The following is a 21,338-nucleotide window of genomic DNA, read 5'->3' on the forward strand; positions in this document are numbered from 1 at the left end:
AGTTAAGTACATAATACTGACCAACAGCCCTGGAGTCCACAAGTGGGCACTAAAAAGATTACTACAAAAAATTACCAAATAAATGGTCACTTGTTTGCAAAGACAGCACAATTGATACACAAGATGCGCCTGCCAGAGGACTTGGCCAAATAAGCAAACACAAATTGACAAAATTGCTGCCTAAAAAAAATTGTTTTATGTTTATATTTACAAAAGAACAGAGATCTTTGCCGAATGGAGCTTGGGTCTGAAAAAATTGACTATTTGCCTGCGAACTATCAAACTATAAACACTACTTATCCGCCGTGACCGATCCAATTGCAGGTGGTCCTGAAGAATGTGACCAGACATCCCATTGCAGGTCGTCCTGATGGATGACATCGATGTACAAGTGAATGCCACAACTCTTCTTGTCCTTGCTTCCCGATTTCTTTCTCCCTCCATCCTTGAATCCTTGCATGGCTGGACCATCATCAGAGTTGAAGGTCATATATATCAGCGATCTCTCTCTCTCTCTCTCTCCATTGTTCAATCCTCATCAAGCTGAAGCACCCTTGAAACTGAAGGGCAGATCAATGAGTGGATGTCTTCGTATCTTTACATCAATAACAAAGAGTTCCCCCATGGGCCACCCATTGTGCAAATCGTTCAGAGAAGTCATCAGGAATGCCGGAAATTTCAGCCGCATCAGAGAGCAGTGCTCTACTTGTTTCTTCTTTTCCCTGTTGCCAAGAAATAAATTGTGTTTTCAGGAAATGTATGAGTACAAAAGGTAGCTGAAACTACAAAATATTGTGCAGAAGACCATGTTTGTTTCATCCCATTGTGGTTAGAATTAAAATCTAGCTGAAGAATTGTGTGCATCTATTTATGATTCATATCATGTACATGCATCGAGTACACTAGGATTAAATAGAATTAGCAGTTTAGGTACTAGAGGTCCATTATCTAGTGATGTGAAAATAAAAACATTCAATTCAACGTTCAATCAGATTTGCCCCTTTGCCTTGGTCAAATGCTGAAAATAGCACAATTATTGACTCATGCAATAAAATAATCCACATTAACAGCTAATCAAAATTTAAGAATTAATGTTTGTCTATACATGGTATCGAGATATCAGCATTTGCATCCAAAAAATGAAAGCATACATACAAACACTCAGTGGATACCTTGTTTGGACATTATGTTTGTCCAATTCATGCATAACATGCATATGCACAACGCAATCATGCAAGCACCAAAACTCCCACACACACAAAACCATGCACAAGTTATAGGCGAAACCATCTAAAATGGAATAAACCTCTAGAGTTGCTCATTAATTTGTCAACTGTAAACCAGTTATACTAAAATCATGACTCAGAAAAGCCTCTAGCTAGGAAGAAATGTTCAAAATTGGTTGGTGAAACAACAAAATGGTTCTTGCTCCGATGTTTAACAGCCATTTTGTTGTTTGGTTTCCGATTGAACCACTCGAGGCAAGCATATGACACCAACCAAAATCTTTCGGAATCAGATTAGTCAAAGATCAGGAAATACAGCCCGATCGAGTACCCAAAGAATAGAGGTGGTTCCACTTCACACAGCTCACCGGAAATGATTCAATACTGGCAGTTGAACAAGGGTCGGCTTTTGAGCTAATTAGATTAGATGCAGATTTTCTTTTGGCTTGCCATCTGCTTTGTTTTCATTAATTTTCCCTTCTTCCTTCTTTAATGGGATGATAACAAATTCAATGCAGCAAGGGAAAGATGCAAGTTGTATGAACTAATGAGCGGACCAGAGACAGCTATATGGTAACCCTTAACCAATCAGCAACTGGAGCAAACAGAAATTGATAAAAATATAATTTCTCAAATCAATAAAAATTTTTACCTTTAAAAGTCATATCTTTCAATTTAGTTTCTAGAATCAAGTTTCATGCCTATAAGCTCTTTTTAACTCAAGGAAAATTGTGAATTAGTTTGTACTTGAATTAAGGCTCAATACTAATATCAATATATAGAAAATATAAATGCCCCTCAATTAGCATTAAAGTTATAAAATTAACTCTTATGTGGGATAAAATGAATAAGTTTAGTGGTTTTTAAAGTTCTAGGTTTGGATCCTCCAATATCTCATAAAGGACAGCAGTCCAAGTAACTTATTTTCAACTCAAAAAAATAACAAGAGACGTATGACAAACCAGCTTTACTTTGAGACCACTAAAATGACTGTAGAATGTGAGAACTTACTAATATCCACATTCTTAACATGTTTCAAGTGATCGGTCTATTATGTCAGCTGCCTTTTGTATAACAAATAAGAACATCCAGAGAGCACCTTAAAGTCTTTTCTTAAAAACATCATCATGCTAACAATCCATTAACAGTAGGAAAATGGTGCTAAATCAGTTAAGATGCTTAAGAATGTGCAAGTTATGTTTTCCATCTAACATGGTCATCTATGTAACAGAAATTGTTTAATGGTTGATTGTATATTTTGAAATTGCATTAATTAATAGACCAATTTCAGCTAAAAAATAACTTGGGCTTATGAGTCATCCGCAAGTTAAAAGGTTCAACATAAATCATTTGTAACAAAATGATAGCGGGAGAAGAACTACTGACCTTATTGCCAGACCCTTCCTCACTAGTTTCAGCATTCATGTTAATCATGACATTTTCCGTAGAAAGATTCTCAATAGGTGAGTTGATAAGCGAGGACCTGCAGGGGTAAAAAGAAAGGAAAAAACTCATGAGAGTTAATAATGTTGCTAGAAGTTTGCATGAAAAGTTACTATGGATAAAGGCAAATAAGACATCCAAGGTTTCACACCCCTTTGAAAAAGACTCATTTAGTCTTAAAATAAAATTCAAACACGAGTCTTTTGCTCATTTAGGCTATGTGATACTTTAATCAAAAAGCTAGCTCATTGTCCAATTATCAAATGTCCTGAATGATCAAAATATCCACATTACATGCATGCATTTCAAATTTCATATTCATTCAAATGTCCAATGATCAATTCAATGGGTTCACATGCTTTCACACCAATTATCAGCTCATTTCAAAATAATCATTTTGTAAACATGCATGATTCAACACAAAGGCAAGAAACTTCAGAAAAATCTAATGCTTTTAAGCAGTCTGGGCATTGTAAAAACATTTCCAATGGACCAATTCTCCGATGAGAAGCATCATGGATTTTTCAAAAGGTCCAAGAAAAAAGTTCATGTGCACACAAACAAATGGTGTTATGATGCTCTACCTAGAGTACTTTGTGCTTATTGTTACCTAGGGCCAGAACTAGGATGGACTGGGCCTGACCATACGCCTACCCTACCCTGGCCCAACTTTTTTTTTGAGGCTTTGGGCTCGGCTTAGGTCAGATTTTTTATGAAAAATCCAAGCCTGAGCCTGACCCCAACCCCAAATCTCAAACCACAAGTTGCTGGCCGTGAAGCCAAGGAACCATCGAAGGACGTGGTGGGCTTCAAGCTTAAACCCTCCACCTCCTCTCGATCTCTCACCATGCAACCTCTTGGCAACCTCTTTCTCCTCAATCCCTCTGCCAACACTCAAAATTCTAGCCTTGGCTCCCTCCACGTCCTCTCTGACGAGCTCCTCGACATCCTCACCCTCTGTGGCTGCAACCTCGCCATGCCAACCCCCACCCATAACGCTTACACTGCCCTTTGGGTCTGGAAAGTCACCATGATCTCCAACCCCCTCAACCTCACTGCCAGCTGGGTTAGACCCTGCATCTGCAACCACACCGACGTCTACCATGCCACCTCCCCTTCGACCCCCATCTCACCATCGTCGCCAGTGCCGACCTCAGCCATGGTGACATCATTGGCTAACCTCCCTAACGAGCTTGGCCTCCTCTCCAACTTGCACTCTTCTACATCAACTCCAATTGCTTCTATGGCATTATCCCTTGGACATTCCATCGCCTCCACCTCCTCTTCAAGCTCGATCTCAACTACGGCTTTAAATCCCATGGGACAGAAGTGTCTCGGATTCTCCATGAAATGGGACACCCCATTGTCCTGTCCCGCCCCGATACTAGTCCCAGACTCCCAATCACATGTCCGGTAGATATCCTCTATCTCTCTCTCCTTCTTTTCTTTCTTTTTTTCCTTTCTTTCCTTCCTTTTTTTCTTCTCTTCTACTTTCCTTTATTTCCTTTCCTTTACCTTTCTTTTCTTATCCCTTTCTTTCTTGTTTCATTTTTCTTCCTCTTTCTCTTTCCTTTCTTCTTTCTTTTCTTTGTTTCCTTCCTTTCTTTCTTTCTTTCTTCTTTCTTCTCCCCCCATGTGGATGGATTCAGAGCCCCTACCTCATCCCGATCCCATTTTCTCATACGAATGAGATGGGACAGCCAGGATCCCCTCCTCCATCACGCCACAACGTAAAACATTGATCTCAACAAGAACCATTTCATTGACAAATTCCCAATGTTCTCTGCCTTCCTTCTCAAGAGGCGGGGAATCTCGATAGAGTTTGTGGAGTCGTTCGAGGAGTTTGTGGTCCAAGCCTTAAATTTGGCTTAATTGCGGGCCATGAATGGGCTCGAGCTCAGGCAAAGCTAATGATATACCCGAACCCAGCCTGAAAATCAAATAAGCTCTACATTGTAGCCCAAATCTGGTCCAAATTTATCCGGTCCTAGCCCAAAGTCTGATCTGAAATCAGTCCGACCCGATGGGCCTTGGGCGGCTCGAGCCCAATTCTAGCCCTATTCTTACCATATAGTGACCATTCTATCACATAAACGATAGTAGTTCATCATCAAACAAATGGGTGTAGAACAATCTTCCTACCAATGTGACAATTGCAATAAAACACAATTGTAATTGTAAACATGTTGCCACGTGTGCATGGATGTGCACAAATGCAAGTTGTGCCCATCAAGGCTTCAAGTCTTGGAATTGGGCCTCATCTCAATTTGCTCTTGGAATGGTATGGTACTAGAACGATACAGTCAACATGAACCAAAATAATTAGAAACAACAACAATAGAAAGGAAAAAACAATTCACTCCACTCCATCCCAGTGCATCCTAATTGTCGTGACACACTTGATGGTTGAGATGGAACAGATGATCAGGACATCCCAGTTCAAGAGAGAATCATTGTCCTGCACACCATCCTAGTCTCAAATGGTGAGATACCAAGAATACTGACCACCCCATGAAGATATAAATCTTCGGTGCCAATGTTGTATCCATCTGGTCACTTTTTTCCTCAAAAATAAAGGAGAATAACATAGATAACAGGACAGATCCACAAAATTCACCTGCAGAGCTCTTCTAGAACATCTTAATTATCATTTAAAGCTCTATTTTCTGCCAATAAGCAGACATAAAGTTCTCTGTGCCCCTAGAAGCATGATAGACACATGCAAAGCAGACCAAAAAAACTTGTCTCACACCAGAAACTCTTCTTTTGATGAACAACGACTACTTCCTAGACAGGGTCCGGCCTGAAAACAGAATAATTCACAGCGCACACACACACACAGAGGGTCTGGCCTGAAAACAGAATAATTCACAGCACACAAACAGACACACACACACACACAAGCAGAACCTTTCAGACATAATGTGAAAAAGCATCTCATTTTGGGGAGGCACAGAGAAAAGAAAAAAATGCAACAGCGATGAATATCAAGCAGAGCAGCATCAAGGAATACCACCTTTCAAAGGTTTCCTCCTCACATGAATTCCCAGATGATGATAGCCAATCAAGGTCCAGAAAATTTGAACAGTTTGATTCATCAAATCTATGTTCAGTAAAATAACTATGTTCTCCATCTGCAAAAAACAGCTTGCAAGACATAACTGGCGTGTACCTATAATAAATAAGGAACATAAGGCAATTAACATCACTGGAAAATCAAAAGCAACATTGAATAACATGTTTATAATGTGATGATACCCACTGGTATCTACTTTAAGGGTAAAATGAACTTTTCCTATTTATTGTCCATTTAAGTAAAAAGAAGGATAATATGTCCATACATTTTAAAACAAGAAACATCAGCCTTCTTTTCTAAGGAGATAGAAGTAAGAATGATTATTTATTAAAAAAAATAAAAACTTTCTATATGATCTACTTCAAGTAGGAGTATGCCAGAATGGAACCCTTCCGTTTGATTAGGGAATGCAGAAAGAATTTATAAAGCAGGTTTAGAAAATGCATCAAATATGAACAATGAGGCAGCCAACCTAGAATATGACACATCGCTTTCGCAAGTTGAAATTTCTGGTGTGGAATCACAAAGACCTTTGGCGCCTCCCTGCTGGTTCATTCTTGGAGGCAATGCTGAGTTCAGCAGTTCTTTTTGTTCAACAGTGCAGCTAGATACAGGCGTGCTACCTTCACATAGGATATTGCCATCTGATAGGGATCTTTTGATAAATGACCTGCAAGCAGAAATTTTAAATGTTTGCAAAAATGTGCCCTTGTGCACCTAGATAATATACATGTGCATATATAACACAAATTGGGTCGTAACGTGAGAACTTTACAATCCACTGTCAAATTAAATGATGAGAGATTCAAATGAAAATCTGAATTGTTGGATATTATTACATGGTCTATAATGTCTATTAGTTTTTTTTTTTTTTTTTAAAAAAAAGCATGTTTCGAAGACCCCTTGTCCAAGCATCAAGCCATCTCAAAGTCCACAGTGTATTGTATCACTAACATGCATGGTGCGGTCAGGCACGTGCACAAACGTGTGCCCTCACAGGCACATACATACATATACTAGCAAAAGTGCATTTGCAAATGCATGTGGAACCAATAAACAATATAAGAGTGTCTTAGGAGCCAATGGGAATACATGCATCAGATCCGTTCAAAGTTTTATTTCTTTTGCTTAACAAAATGTTTCGCTGCACCGAACCTATGTATGGCATTTAAAGCCTAACTTGACGAAAAATTCATGTCTTGTTACTTACACCCTTATATGAGGAATCTCATCAAAGAGACAATGAGAACATTTTCAAGGCAGATTAACAAGATCAAGATCAGGGCCAGTCTTCCTGGAGTAGGAATCTAAAAATTCCTTTGAGGGAGGTTGAAGAAGGCAATGAATGATGTCGAAGGCAATCACATAGAAGAGTCTCAGACATGATAGATTTTTACCCAAGTCCAAGGCATGAAGTCCTTAAGTGCTTAAGAATGAAAGTTTAGTCCTTCAGAGGGTACGTTTGTGGATGCCTTTGAAGCCAAATACAAAAGGAGATCCGGAGTTGTAAGAGCGAACATTATCTGTATCACATCTTGCACAGAAACATAAGCCTATTGTGCAGGTGATTTGCCATACTTTATGTTGATGAGCACTTGAAGTTGCAGGAGCAAACATGAAATGCCTTTCATGGTGATGAAACTGCTGTTTTTTTTTGCTCTGTCTACGACCACATACGACAACAACAACAAATGGAAGAAAAGCAGTCCTGAACAAATATAGATATGCTAGAGTAAATAATTCTTTTTCTGAATTTAGGACAATCTCGACCCACTTGCAACCTTACCGACCCCTAATCTTCCATACAATTGAGATTCTATATCATAATAATATAAGACCTAAAATAAGCTCAAATTTTCAACTCTTTAGAGGAAAGGCCGCGGCATGAGATTGTTGTTGGGGAAATGTAGATTAGACACAAACAGTTTATATCAAAAATGTATATTGATGGGTGTAAAGGTTTCAAAAGAAGCCGAAGCATGTTCCCATTGGTTAGATATTGCGATTGATGATGGCAATTTGCAAGCTGACCACACATACAGAGAGAGGTAAATGGTGCTGCAGAGTGCAGACTAGCTAGACAATTGGTCAGTATCAAGAAAATAATGCCTTTGGAGAAGGACATTCTTAGTGAATTAATGCAAATTGCTGAGAGAGGTCTTTTGAAAGAGTAATATAATTGGTGCATGCTTCCACCACCCACTTGGCTCTTTTTTTTTTTAAAGAAAAAAGGAAAGAAAGGAAAATCTCTAGATAATTCTTTCAAGCCCAATAATGTTGAACTTTTTTGACAAAGATCCTATGTTAATAAACTTAATTCATGCCATCCATCTCATTTACCATCCTTGATGCATTAATATAAATAAAGACTTGATTGTCATTGTGTTCAAAAGATGTAGAATAGCATTAATGTGAGACACTACCATGGAAAGAATGCACAGATCATTATGTTTATTCTTATGATGTTTAAAAGATTTATATGAGAACCCACCCATAACATTGCATCTATGCTAAAGAAGAAAAAATGGGTGGGAGGGTGGGAGAGTCCATCAGAAAAAAGAAAGAACATTTAATACTTAACAAGAACTAATACAAAATTATAAGACCAGTTGTCAAAATCCATGATGAGGAAAGGGATAAGGGAGGTATACCAGCATGATTTTTTTTTCCCTAAGAAATGTTTTACAAAAGCAAGTAGCCCTTTCTGCCATGCAACCAGTCTTTTAATTTTAAAGATTTTTCTTTAGACACATCGGCGGCGGGGGGTTGGGGGGGGGAGGAGAGAGATGTTGGTAAAAAGGTCATCAGAAAGGAGAAATATATGAATTACATAGTTTAGGTTGGGGATTTCATAGAATGTAGTTTGGATTGGGATGTTTGGAAGAAGTTAGCCAAATCCAAAGGTTAAATGAAAGGCTTAAAAGTTGAGATACAGTCCCAGCAAGATCGTGTTAACAAGGAGAAATTGGAGAGCGTTAGAAATGGGTGTAAATCTCAAACATGATTTAAAGTCACGGTGACAGTGCTTAAGTGTGGATTTAGCTTTATGACCAGCTTTATTTTGAATGGTTTGATTTCAATAAAAGATCATCTTAACTAAATCAGAGGGTCAAGATGGTAAGCAAACAAAAATTCTTTATGCTCTTAAATTGTATTATTATATGTGTAGATTACCTAGATGTCAAATATTTGACAAGAAATTCAAAACCAATGAAGAGCCGATCCAAATTTAAGATCCAAGTAACTGAACATAATCTACATCACGAGAAAGGCCTGAAACAAAAAACCAAATATGCCCTGGTGGTGTTTAACCTAACCATCAAGTGAGAGAAAAAAAGGATGGTCTAAAAGCATGATAGTATGGTTTGCTATGATCTAATCATTGAAACCTCTTAAATTCATATTAAACCATGTTTTAATGTGTAGATGATGATTAATGGAATGGATTTTCGATTAATGTGTCCTATCATGAATTGCATCATACTGCAACTGATAACACTTGAGGTTGGAGATCATGAAAAAAACATATGATTTTTAGTTTCTATGGAATGAGGGGTGTGCCCGGGGGTGGGGCGGGTGTAGGTGGGGAGGGGGGGGCACAAGATATATGGGCTATGGGAAGCCCCTCTCAGAGAGAGGGGAGGCAGGGTTGGGAAGCCCTTTCTTAGAGAGAGAGGAGAGAGAGAATGGATTATGGGAGGGGCACGCATAGACAGAAGAGAGAGCAAAGCACATGTTAAGGGAGAGAGAGGGGGCAGAAAGAGATACATAGAGAGGAAGTGTTGCATTTTTTTACAAACATGGATTCGGCAAGGGGAAGGAGGCAACTTTTTTTTTTCTTTTTTCATTTTCTGAAAGACCCCAACTAATTTAAGTTTATACAATGATAAAAATTGTTAAATAAAGATAAGGAATTTAAAATTAATTTTGATTTTGAAGTGTATATGCAAGAGAAATATATTGAGAAATGGAGTTGTATTCTTTCTTGCCAATTGGTAAGGCCTTTTGGTCACGAAATTGGACAAATAGGATCTGTCAAAAAATAAGCCAAGATTTGAAACTATACGTATGTGATTGTGCGTGAAATCTAATGGGGGAGGTTGTTTTCACCATCAGTTATGCCATGACTATATAAGGAATATACAGATCATCATGCTAAATCAACCTTACATAGGGATGTCATGCATTTAAGCATGCAATGGACATGGCACATATTTCCAATACAACTTTCACTCTATTTCTTTTCATCCAATATTCTTTTGATTTTCAGAGTTATATCACATTAAATCTCCAGTCACAGGACCATGATGTATGGGCAACATACTTCTATATTAAGTTGCAGTATTATTATATCTTAAATTCTTAATACACAGAAATCACAGACCATGTCCCCAAGCAAAAGCAGATGTATATGGTCACTACTTAAGATTTCGGTACCTCGCATTTTCATCAGCAAAGGCATGACCATGCCTGCCAATATTGTAATGCTGATCGGAATCCAGTTCCCAAAGTGCTGGTTTGCCTTGGTGGGGTTGGAAGTGCCCCAGGAACCTGTATTTTCAGAAAGCCATATCCACTCAAAAATGAGTCTATGATGTAACAGCAATGGAATTTATTTACATATCATTTCTAACGAGTGGTAAAAACACATGAGGTCATACCTAGTTCCAACAACAAAGCTGTTACAAGCCATACCTAGTTCACAGAATAAAGTTGTTATAAACTTACACATTTATAGCATCCTGTTTTTCAGCATCCATGTACGCGTTGTTATAGTATCGTTGAAGAGTCCTGAGTAACTCCTGAGACTGGGTTGCTGCTTTCCATTGGCCTCTTGTCTCAGAGAATATCTATGCATCATTACCAAATGAACAATTAATAAGCAACTGAGTGCAGTTGGAGAAGTTATTGAAAAGGAAAAAATAAAAATGAATCCAAGAATAATCTACTTCACAAGTAACCTAATTCAAGAAAGAAATAGTAAAATGTTAATAAACAAATCACTGTTAAATGATGAAATAGAAATAAAAATATAACTCACGAATTGCACTATAGCAGTCAGTTAGGTTATTACATGAAGTTGAAGCTGCTCATTGGTAGTCTTACATTTTTTTGGAAGTGACAGTGCCCCTATTTTTTTTTCTCAACACCCCCCCCTCTCTCCCTCTTTCCTCTCTCTTGGGGGTTGGGGATTGAAGACTGCATTCATGCTAACATCAGGCTAATTTATAACTCACAAAATCTATACTTGTATATATGGTATACTAAAGACAAAAAATTCAGTAGCTCACTATACATTCATTGACATGTTTCAGCCTCTTTGTATGGCCCAAATAAGTAAATGATGGATCAAAGGGCATGCAATCAGAAGCAGAAGAGGGGAAAAAAAAGTTACCAATCTCTATTTTTGGATATACACCCCAAACAAAACAATTTAAAAAATAATAGCAACAAAAATTACAGAAACCTTGTAACAATCAAATCCTACTACAAAGGCTGAACCTGTATTGCTTACGCATGCTAGCAACAAAGATAAGGCTTCAAATTAGACTATTGAACAACTTCATCAAGAAACAGAAAAAACATCCATCATCGCATTACTTTAAATGCCAAGCCACTAAAGGCTCGTCTTTTCCATAGTTCTCCACTACCCTCTATATGAATTTCTTAAAAGCAATGATGTACAGATAACCAATTTAAGAAGGAATATGGAATGAGGTTGATACCCCGAGGAGAGCTGATGTTGAAATCCAGAAGCAAGCCTTCTGCCATGGCTACCAAATTCATACTTGGCATATAGGCATGGACTGCTAAATTCTGAATTCAGCACCCTATTGCTCCCTCTTTGACCAAATCAGCTTTTTAGCATTCCCTGTTTTGGGAATTCTGATGGATAATTTGATATATCAGCACGTCCAATCATTGACATATGACCACCACATCTTCATTGGCTCGATATATGTGACTATGATTTTATTCTATCTCCTTATCCTTCTCACACTTGCCGAAAGGCCACCGAAAAGCCTGATGCGAAGTTCTGTGCAGAGTAATAGTGCTTCAAAAGAAGCAAAGACAACCTTATATCAATTCATGGTACTTGACCAGTCTTAGATGACAAAAGCAGAAATTACTCAAGTTTCTCAATGACAACCACAAAAAAGATAAAATTTTGACTTCCATGATGCCCATGATGCAACATCTGCCAAGACTGCCATGTCATAATTATTTTATTATGCTATATGATTTCCACCAAGTAAATTATCCATCTACATAACTATTCTTATGCATAAAATTACCTTAGCACAAAAGGCAAATGAACATCATAAGATCAATATTATCAGATTTATATAGGCACTAGATAGGACTTGATGGGAATAGATGACATCAACAACGTAATTGTTTAAGACATCTTTTTGACACATGACATGTTTCACTTCTAGAACCTAATGATCCTATTTACAGTATGTCTGATAGCTTGTGATAATGTCATTGATATTAGATTGTTGTGAGTTGGCAGGAATAAATCATTGTTTAACCAGAAGATGAAACACTCCTTATGGGGTATAGTACTAACATCAACCAAAAAAAGGTCAAAAGTGCAAATGGCAGACATTTGAGCTTGGATGCCAATCATTAAATGCAGCTCATACATAGCAAACTAAAATAAAACTTCCAGAACCAAAAATCAGAGTACAATTATAAACAATCAATTCCATCTAAACCCTGGCAAAGTTAATATAAAAAATATATAAACTAATGATAATAATAAAGCAAACATAAATGGTACTCTCAAAAGCTTGATTATCATAATCTCAGCATTCCACAAAAATACCTTGTTGTGGGCAGCAGATCCACCATATTGTATAGCAAGGGTATCGCCCATCCTCTCATAGAAGACCATCAGATCAGCAGCCAAAGGGGCATCTAGATCAACTTTAGGGACGTCTATAAAGCCCAGGGCATGAAGCTGATGCCCAAGAGCAGCTAAACCATAGGCATATTGGGCAACGTTTGTGCGATCCAAGCAGTCTATACAATTTGTCCTGAGGACACCTTTTTGAAACAAAGGTGGTTTGACCAAACAGCTTCCATCCCCTTTAGATTTATCTGCAGGACATTCTCTTCCAGAGATATCAGAGTTCTCTGTTTTATCTTCTACAGAACCATTTGCAGAATTAACATCTTCTGTGCTGCTGTCATAATTACTGCATGGACTGTCACCCGCATTATCTTTCCTGTAACAATCACATATTGATCATATTTAAAGTTAAAGTACAAGCTGCTGACAATAAAAAAAGGTAAGAGAGTTGGATAAAAATTTTAAAGCAACAACATAAATTATAAGTATGAAGGTCCAAGAACAATATTGAAGATAGACAGGTCCATCAAACTAAGTCCATTAGAAATTACGAGCAAAACTAATGTTCTTAACATGGAAATGAATTGCAGAAGAGCACTAGAAGTCATCTTAGTAGTGAAAGAACTTAACAAAATAGCTTACAAATATTCAAGCTTGATGATGTATACAATCTTCATAGGGTTCTGCTTTGCCAAAAAAAAGAACATGCTAAGTTTTTTACCCCAAGACTCGTACACATTTTGAGCTTAATCTAGAGTTTCTCAATGATCATGGTCCCTTGACTAGCCCTACGGGACACCAGAACCTTGTCTGGAAACTATTTAACTCTCTCTTGTAGGGAATTGCCTATGATGTTCATGTGGCTTATCAACTTTAACTACATCTCGAGTTAGTTCTCACAACTCATTAAAAGTTTTTGTCTTTTGGTACAACTCTTGAAAAGTTGAGAAGCAAAAACTCTCTTATTCAAGGAAGAGTGCCATATTATTTTTTTTAAAAAAAATAGCGGAGCTTGTTTAGCCACAAAGCTTAATTATGTTCACAAGTATCCTCATCAACACACCTACTCCCAAAACCGTGACAACCAAAGTGCTCTTCAGATTGGTCACAGTACAGTTTTCAGTACTACACACTTTAAGATCAACCACCCCTACAATTGTTATCACTACCTTACTTAGATGCTTTTTTTTTTTTTGGTGCAAGCGGGCGGTCATACCACTCTGGTATGAGAGCAGCCCATATACTTAGATGCATTCAGTACCATCCATCTCCTTTACATAGCAGATCACTGACTTCTTCATTAAGTCATGTGTACTTTAGAGATTCTCCTTCGTATTAAGCAAACTCTCACATGATTCCATGGGCCTTTACTCCACCAAGTATTGCACATTGTTCCACTTTGGCTCTCTCCTTCCCTATATCCCTTATAGGTTCCTCTGTAATCTAGATCCCTCTCCTCTCTTCTAAAGTTCCTTTAGTATCACATCAAAATTATGACATGACAAACACAAGGCAGAAGGGTAATTCTTATTTCTAGGGGTTTCAATAGGCTAACCAAGGGACCTAATTATAGATCATTTCAAGCCAGGTCTTTGTCTTGGTCCTAATCAATATGTAGGCATGCTTTGCCCAAACTCTGCCCTTAACTGTTGATTAACTACCAAAGTAAACCATGCCCTAGCTGTTTTGCCTATATAGTCTAAAACTTTTCACTGATAACTACTCTCACTATATCTCTCCAAAATCTAATTCATCAGTGTTGTCAGTGATCACAGTGCATCACTAACTCCTTACGCATACTAATCCATCTTTGAACACCTGAATCTTCAAAACCACTTTACGAGAAAGAACAAATCATGCATCTCAACAATTCCCCCGATAATGAACCTTCTCCCTTTATCCTGCAACCATGGACCTTGTATGGTAACTTGTGTGGCATCACTTCCTTATGGGGATGATCAAGTTAAGATTCTAGTGGAGCGTTTAAAAGCTCTTTAAGAATAAAACATAATGCTTAGAGTTGAAGGTGAGATATTTGCTACACAAGATTCCACTGAGACCTTCAAACAATAAAATTATTTAAATAGGTTCCCTAAATGCTCTAGGACACTACATAAAAGTGATACTAAAAGAATCTTCCATAAAATACCTTTAACAACATGGTATTTGTTTTGTAAGGTATATAGGGCAGAATTGTTGACTATGCAAACCAAAAATGAACCTTTAATGTTAATCAGAGAAAGGACTGCTAAATTATGTTTTGAACATGTAAACGATAAGTAAAAAAATGAAAAATTTGGAAAGAATAAATGCCTAATCATAAGATATTGCACTATAAACACTTACATAATAATTGGCCCTTTTAGAGAACCTGTTAAACCTGGCTTTAGTTGACAATAAAAGAAGCCAGTTAGATCCAATGCATATGCAGCCACTTGGCCCAATAATGCCAGCACATTCGTACCCTTTCTGAAGAAGTTTTAGTTTTAATTGTTAGAACCACATCTTGAACAATTATTACCAGAGGAAAGAAAAAAGGAACAATATAGAATAGAGAGATAAATAAAAGAAGCAACTGGATACCTTCGGGAGTGTTTTTGAAGATCCCAATGTAAGAATCTCAAACGACTTTCCTCCGGTAAATCTTTATTTATATGATCAATTGAATGTGCAAATTCTGCACGGAGCAGAGACTCTCGAGGCTTCTTCTCACGTGTCTGATTATATCATATTATGAAAACAAAGTGCAGTATGCAGATGATCAAGAATTGATTATAGGTTACTAGCAATATTTTTGTGTGGATAAAAATTGAATAGTCAATCCATTATTAAATAAGCATTCCAAGTCAAAATATAATATGCCTTATTATTTATATAAAAATGCATGAAAGTCAATTCAGAGACCTACCTTAATCAAGTTCAAAATAATTATCGGATTCCCATATCTCTTTACAAGATTGTCAAAGTGAAGCCTCGTAGCTTCGTAGTTCTGGTCCTTCTTATGCACTGTATTTTATTTTTGATGTGTTAGGCTCTTGGGGTTGAGAGGAATTTAAAAAAAGAAAGAAAGAAAGAAATCTCCAAATATAATAGTGAACAGAATTTAATATGTTTAAAACTTACAGATGATATCAGGCCTAATATTCAGTCGTGAAGTTTCTTGGGACCAAAACAGGGGTATGGAACCTCTGTTTTGTATGACAGAGGTTATCTGTGTAGGAAGCTCTCCAGGCATATCTTCAAACACAATCTGTTCTGTCTCAACATCATTGGCTACTCTGCCCTTTTCGTTAACACCACGCTTTAGAAACCTGAGAAGAAAAGAAACAGCAATATTCCAAAGGTTGGCAAAAAGAAATTGATTTTATACAGTAGAATCACGATCTTAAATTCTTGATTAGTCAAAACACTTCAATTGACAGTATTGGAATAAAACTTTGTCTTTACTTCCAAACACCTAGCATATTAACCTGGTTCCTGCAAAATGGCGTGAGCGCCTGGCAATGAGTGTTAATCTGAAATCCTTCCCGGAGATCGAGAGTTTAGCCTGAATGGATAAAAGTAAATCCATCATATATTTATGAATTTTAAATAACAGCTTGTAAACTAGACAACTAAGAGCAACAACAACTAGCACTATCTTCAACTTCCATAATGTAGAGAAACTGGGCAAACATTTACACAATACCAGGGAAATTTAAATGAACGTGCAGAAGTTAATGCACTATTTCCTGCCTAGCAGCACAGTTAGCACATGACCAGGTCATATGAATTCTGCAAGAGGTCAGGATAAAACTATGGATTTTACTGTTAAAACTAAGTCATTTATATAGAAAAACCAGTACGAGCAAGCCTTTTTGTTTGGATAGTCCTGAGTACAAAGCCTATCGGCTTAAGGTAACCACTCTAAACACATGGAAACATAGGCAAAACAGGGGGGAAGACTGCAGAGTTAGAAAATTCACCATGAATTTACATCTGCTGAATCATTCCCCTCTAATTCTAACTGTGCAAACTGCTCATATTCCAATACAGATCCACAAACAATGACTTGAATAAGGATAGATAGGAGGGGTAAAAATGGAAATTTAGACACGTAAGATCCATTTATCCATACAAGCAGCACCAGTATTAATTAGTGATCATAAATTTAGGCGTCTTTTCATGAGTTGGCAACATGACTGAACAAGAATGGAGGCTCCAAGATGAGCTTGTGCTTATGTCAGACTTGACATTTGAACAATGGACGGTAGATTCGTATAGGTGAATAATACAGCCACACTCATTTTTCGCAGCAAATGCCAGCAAGAAGAAGAATGGACCCACTGTATAGTATTTCTGGACGTATCCAAAAACTAGTCTTTTGAAATTTACCTGATTAAAAAATCCATAGACCAATGCAACCGTCCACAGTGTGTTCTTGAGGTGATTCCGAATCCCGCGTGTCAAGAATTCATTCCAGACAAACATTGTTTCATAAATAACCTGCCCTGTCTCCCCATTGCATGCATTCTTTTGAAGACTATGCATGATGTTGTATGAGTAACTGAAGAAGAAGTCCTTTGTGAGATCTACTGTGCATAGGAGCCTCTTGTATCTGTGACATAAATGAAAAAAAAAAAACTGTGAATGCCTTTGTAAATGTGCAATAAAAAACAAGGAAAATATTGAAAGGAACAATTTTGTGATTGGTCCAATTGTTTTCCTGCAGTAAGAACAATAAGAAACCTGAACTTGTCAGTGATACCTCGTATCAAATGAATATTTTATGACAACCTCAAAACTGCAGAAGTTGCCTCGGTAAATAAGAAGCAACTGATCTGGCATTTAGGCCCCAAGAAACTGTAATGACTTGAAAATTAACATATATGCCCTCAACAAATGAAACAAATTCACGGGAATGTGGAATACTTACAAAGACAATACTGACTCTTATAAAATTACATTTAGAGCTGACAAAAACAATTAGACAATTGAATCATTCAAGTGTTGGAAGAATTGGACAATATAAGCTAGTGCATGGATTACACAAAAGCAAAAATAAAATAAATTTTGGAATATCTTCGTCGTTACAACAAATATAATCCCCCAGTGGCTTGGGATTGTCAATCAGAAATGGAAGTCCTTGATGGTTTAGATGATCTGTTGAAAAATGAAATGCTTAAATACCAAGAATAAAAGTTCGACATTATAACACCTCTGGGCACAGTATGACACACTGTCTTAGCACTAATGATTATGGGTGTCATTAGAAGTACAACAGACATTACATATTGTTCACTTTCAGAATAGACAAAAGACCTGTTCTCATCCTTAGAATAAGCCATATTGGGCCGCACAGTAGAATGTGGAAGCGAAATCATTTTGCTTTTCGAGACAGCATAAACTGCATGGCCACATATAGTACCAATTTTCCTCCTCCTGGTAATGAGCAACATGTAGTAAGGCCCTAGGAACTTGACAAACCCTGAGAAAAAAAAATGAACGCCTTTTCATTATCAGCATCCAAAAAGATAGCTTATTAGTTATGCAGCATCCTTTGCAAGGCATTATATAAAAAGAAACAATGTTATACATACCAACAATTCCATAACATTTAGTGACAAATTTTAATCCCCCAGTCGACCTGTTCCCATCATGTATGCGCTGCAACAAGTCAATGCATTCGATTTCCGAGTACACAGTAGGGTCCTCACGGATGTTCAACTCATAAGGCTCCAATCGATCAATTGTTAGCACTCTCCACAGCCTTCTACTCTTGTCTCTTCCAATCATATAAAATTTCTGTAGCATCATGCAGCAAGAGCAAGCCATTATCATTATGAATGGACACCAACAGTGGAGATATAACACCTTTGATTCATCGTGCAGCTAAGAACACAGACTGTTCGATCAAAATTATTGTCAAATCATTCAGATGGAATTCACGGACTGAGCAGCATAAAAATAACTTAGAAACTAACCAACACAGTGCTCCAAGATCGCACTCGTCAGACATTGGGGAGTTTTCAATACTACAATCAATTGAAAGTTGAAACAAAACCGCAACCGCTTAGGTTATTAAACAATGCACAATTATAAAGCTTATAATAAGAATAAAATGTATAGAAGATCGAGAATTCTTCCATTCTCACTAAATCACAAGCCCCAAAGCCAAACTTTCATCAAAAGAATAGCATCAAGATGCAATCTTTACAAGCGACCATACACCAGATTATCAACAAACCATCCGGGGAAAAAATGCTATCGCTATAAGAATACATCGGAGAAGATTGTTTTTTGATAAAAAGAGATCAAAAGATTTAAGAAATCAAACCCGACGAAATTATAAAAGTGGAAACAAGCTCCGAAAAAATTTCCCAAAAGGTTATCACAGAAACAAAAAAGGATACTCAATTTCACATCCTCACAAGATTGAAGTGCCAGAAAGATCCACTGACAAGCAAGAATTAATACCAAACAGAAACAAAAGGAAAAAAAAAATTAAAGATAAGAGTTTGAAGAACAAATGAATTCAAAGCCAAAGCTATTCGCTCACCGATCTAGTCTCATAAAGCCTAAACTTCTGAAGGTATCCGCTCCCGGCGCCTTCGTGAACCTTCGCCTCCGCCGCCGTCCGATTCCCCGCCGCCACGCTGTCCGCCACCATCCGATCCAGATCCCGATCATCCCTCCCGCTCGGGAACCCCATCGCTCTCACATCAATTACTTTCCTCCACCTGAAAACTTCCACGCCGCATCCACTCGTCCTCTTCCGTCGGCAAGACGAAAGAGAACCCAAATAGAGCACCAAGACCGCCTCTCCCCCAATAAATAGACTACAAACAGCCCGAACTCTCGCTAAGGAAAGAAGCGTTTTTTGGAAACAAGCTAAAGGATCGAATCAAAGTAGGAAAAAAAAAAAGGAAGCAATCAAAACTTTCTCTTCCCTCCTGCTCTGAAAAAAGGGAAGAAAAAAGCTTCGAAAAAAACACACTTTTTTTCTCTCTCGATCTCTCTTTGGATCTCTCTCTTTCTTTGTAGGATTTGTAGAAGGAGAGATATAAAGGAATCGAGGGTGAAAAGGAGAGCGAACGAAGACCACAGAGCTCGGCCGACGCCTCCCAGTCCACAAAAACCCCAAGCGATGGAGAAAGCGAATGATTAAAAAATAAACGAAAAATAATGCAAGGTTTCTTCTTCACAAACTCTATATATAAATGGACTCTGCATTTTTCGTAAAATACGCATCCTATTCCTTCGCCGAAATGTACAGTTTTAAAAATGTAAACATCCGGAGGCCGAACAAAAGACGGCTTTTTAGGATTAGATTGGTGTGGTAAGTCATCAACGGTAAACTAGGTTAAATTTAAGACAAGGGGAAACGGCTCTTCCGCGACATCCGATATCCGAGGAAAAAAAAAAAAAAAGACAAGGGGAAACGGATTTGGCTGATGAGGAAAATGCGCAATTTTTCCTTTTTCGCTGACGATGAGTATGCTTTCTTCGTTGGTTACAGTAAAGACGGATTTTGGAGAGTAGAGAATTAATGGGAAACGACATGCGACGGGGATTTAGTGAGAGAATAAATGTAATTATTTTTAAGAAAAAAAAGTTGAAAAGGACGAGAATGCGATATGGAACGGATGGATTTTATGTTCTACTTGGCTTAACTTTTTAAATTTTTCAATTTCCAATATTTGGCTCTATTAAAGTTTCAAATTATTTGTATGATAGTTCCAATTAGATTTTAAGCATGCTCCAGTTTTATAGGATAAGAGATTTCCATGCTGCTGCGATAGAAAGTATGTACATTGATATCCTGTATCATACTAACTTTCCAACTAGTATGTAGGAGTAAATGTGGACAATTTTAACAGGATCAGAATGAAATATGGTGCATAAGATGGAAAGATAATTATGAGTTGATTGTTTTTATATCGTTGAAAATTTAAATTTTAAATAAATTATCTTATGTGTTAGATCTTTAATAGCCACATATACATAAAAATGTCAAAATAAATAAGAAAAAAAACTATTTCGAGACTATAAGACGTTAGAACCACGGGATGGTTTCTTTATGAAAAACTATTAAAAATTTATATTGAATTATATGTTAAAAATAGATAAAATACTTGGCCATATCTTCTTTGGAAATTGAATACGTCATTATTTATGTCTTTATATTTTGCTATCCATGGAGTGCTGTATAAATGATTGATTTTCACAGTCATGTTGTATTATATATTTTGAAATAAAATTCTATAAAACATTGAAAGGTGAGATACATATTAAAGATAGAATAACAAGGAAGATAGGGTAATGTATTCATCGGGTCTCTATAAGTGATGGTTTGTTTTTAAACACTCTAATTGCTTGCACCAAAAACTTGCAATGGATTTAGAGGCATTAGAGGAGAAGTACTTTTGTTGTATGGCCTAAAACAATCTATAATTCCAAACCTGGGGAAAGAAATTAATGTGCATCATCATCATAATTGACTTGGTGGCTACGATGTACTCAATGTTATGGTATGCGGCCATATATTTATAGTTCAACATAAGAACTCATCCAAAAAAAATAATCAAAAGTTTTATTTGGGTTTCCTGATAAAGATTTATCGATTGTATAGTCAATATGAGACTAGATACATATTGATCCTCGTATACTCTCATTGTTTGAGCTCTGGTACCAGATTAAGAATTTACATCTATTCAAATATAATTATAAGTACTATAAATGAGATATCACAAAT

The 21,338-nt window shown here is 37.1% G+C and overlaps 1 protein-coding gene across 1 annotated transcript; it reads right to left on the reverse strand.

The window, feature by feature from the left end:
• Positions 1–464: 464 nt before the first annotated feature.
• On the reverse strand, positions 465–19,740 carry LOC105056685 (phosphoinositide phosphatase SAC2). The gene is made up of 16 exons (XM_010938979.4): positions 19,143–19,740; positions 18,184–18,388; positions 17,906–18,071; positions 16,979–17,201; positions 16,075–16,151; positions 15,728–15,915; positions 15,513–15,610; positions 15,188–15,321; positions 14,951–15,073; positions 12,578–12,980; positions 10,474–10,595; positions 10,183–10,296; positions 6,218–6,415; positions 5,686–5,841; positions 2,613–2,709; positions 465–722 (listed from the first exon to the last, which is right to left on the reverse strand). Exons 1-16 carry the CDS (start codon positions 19,293–19,295, stop codon positions 603–605), a joined length of 2,577 nt encoding a protein of 858 aa, XP_010937281.1. The 5' UTR covers positions 19,296–19,740; the 3' UTR covers positions 465–602.
• Positions 19,741–21,338: the final 1,598 nt, after the last annotated feature.

This window comes from Elaeis guineensis, chromosome 13, assembly GCF_000442705.2.
Source record: "Elaeis guineensis isolate ETL-2024a chromosome 13, EG11, whole genome shotgun sequence".
Taxonomy (NCBI): domain Eukaryota; kingdom Viridiplantae; phylum Streptophyta; class Magnoliopsida; order Arecales; family Arecaceae; genus Elaeis; species Elaeis guineensis.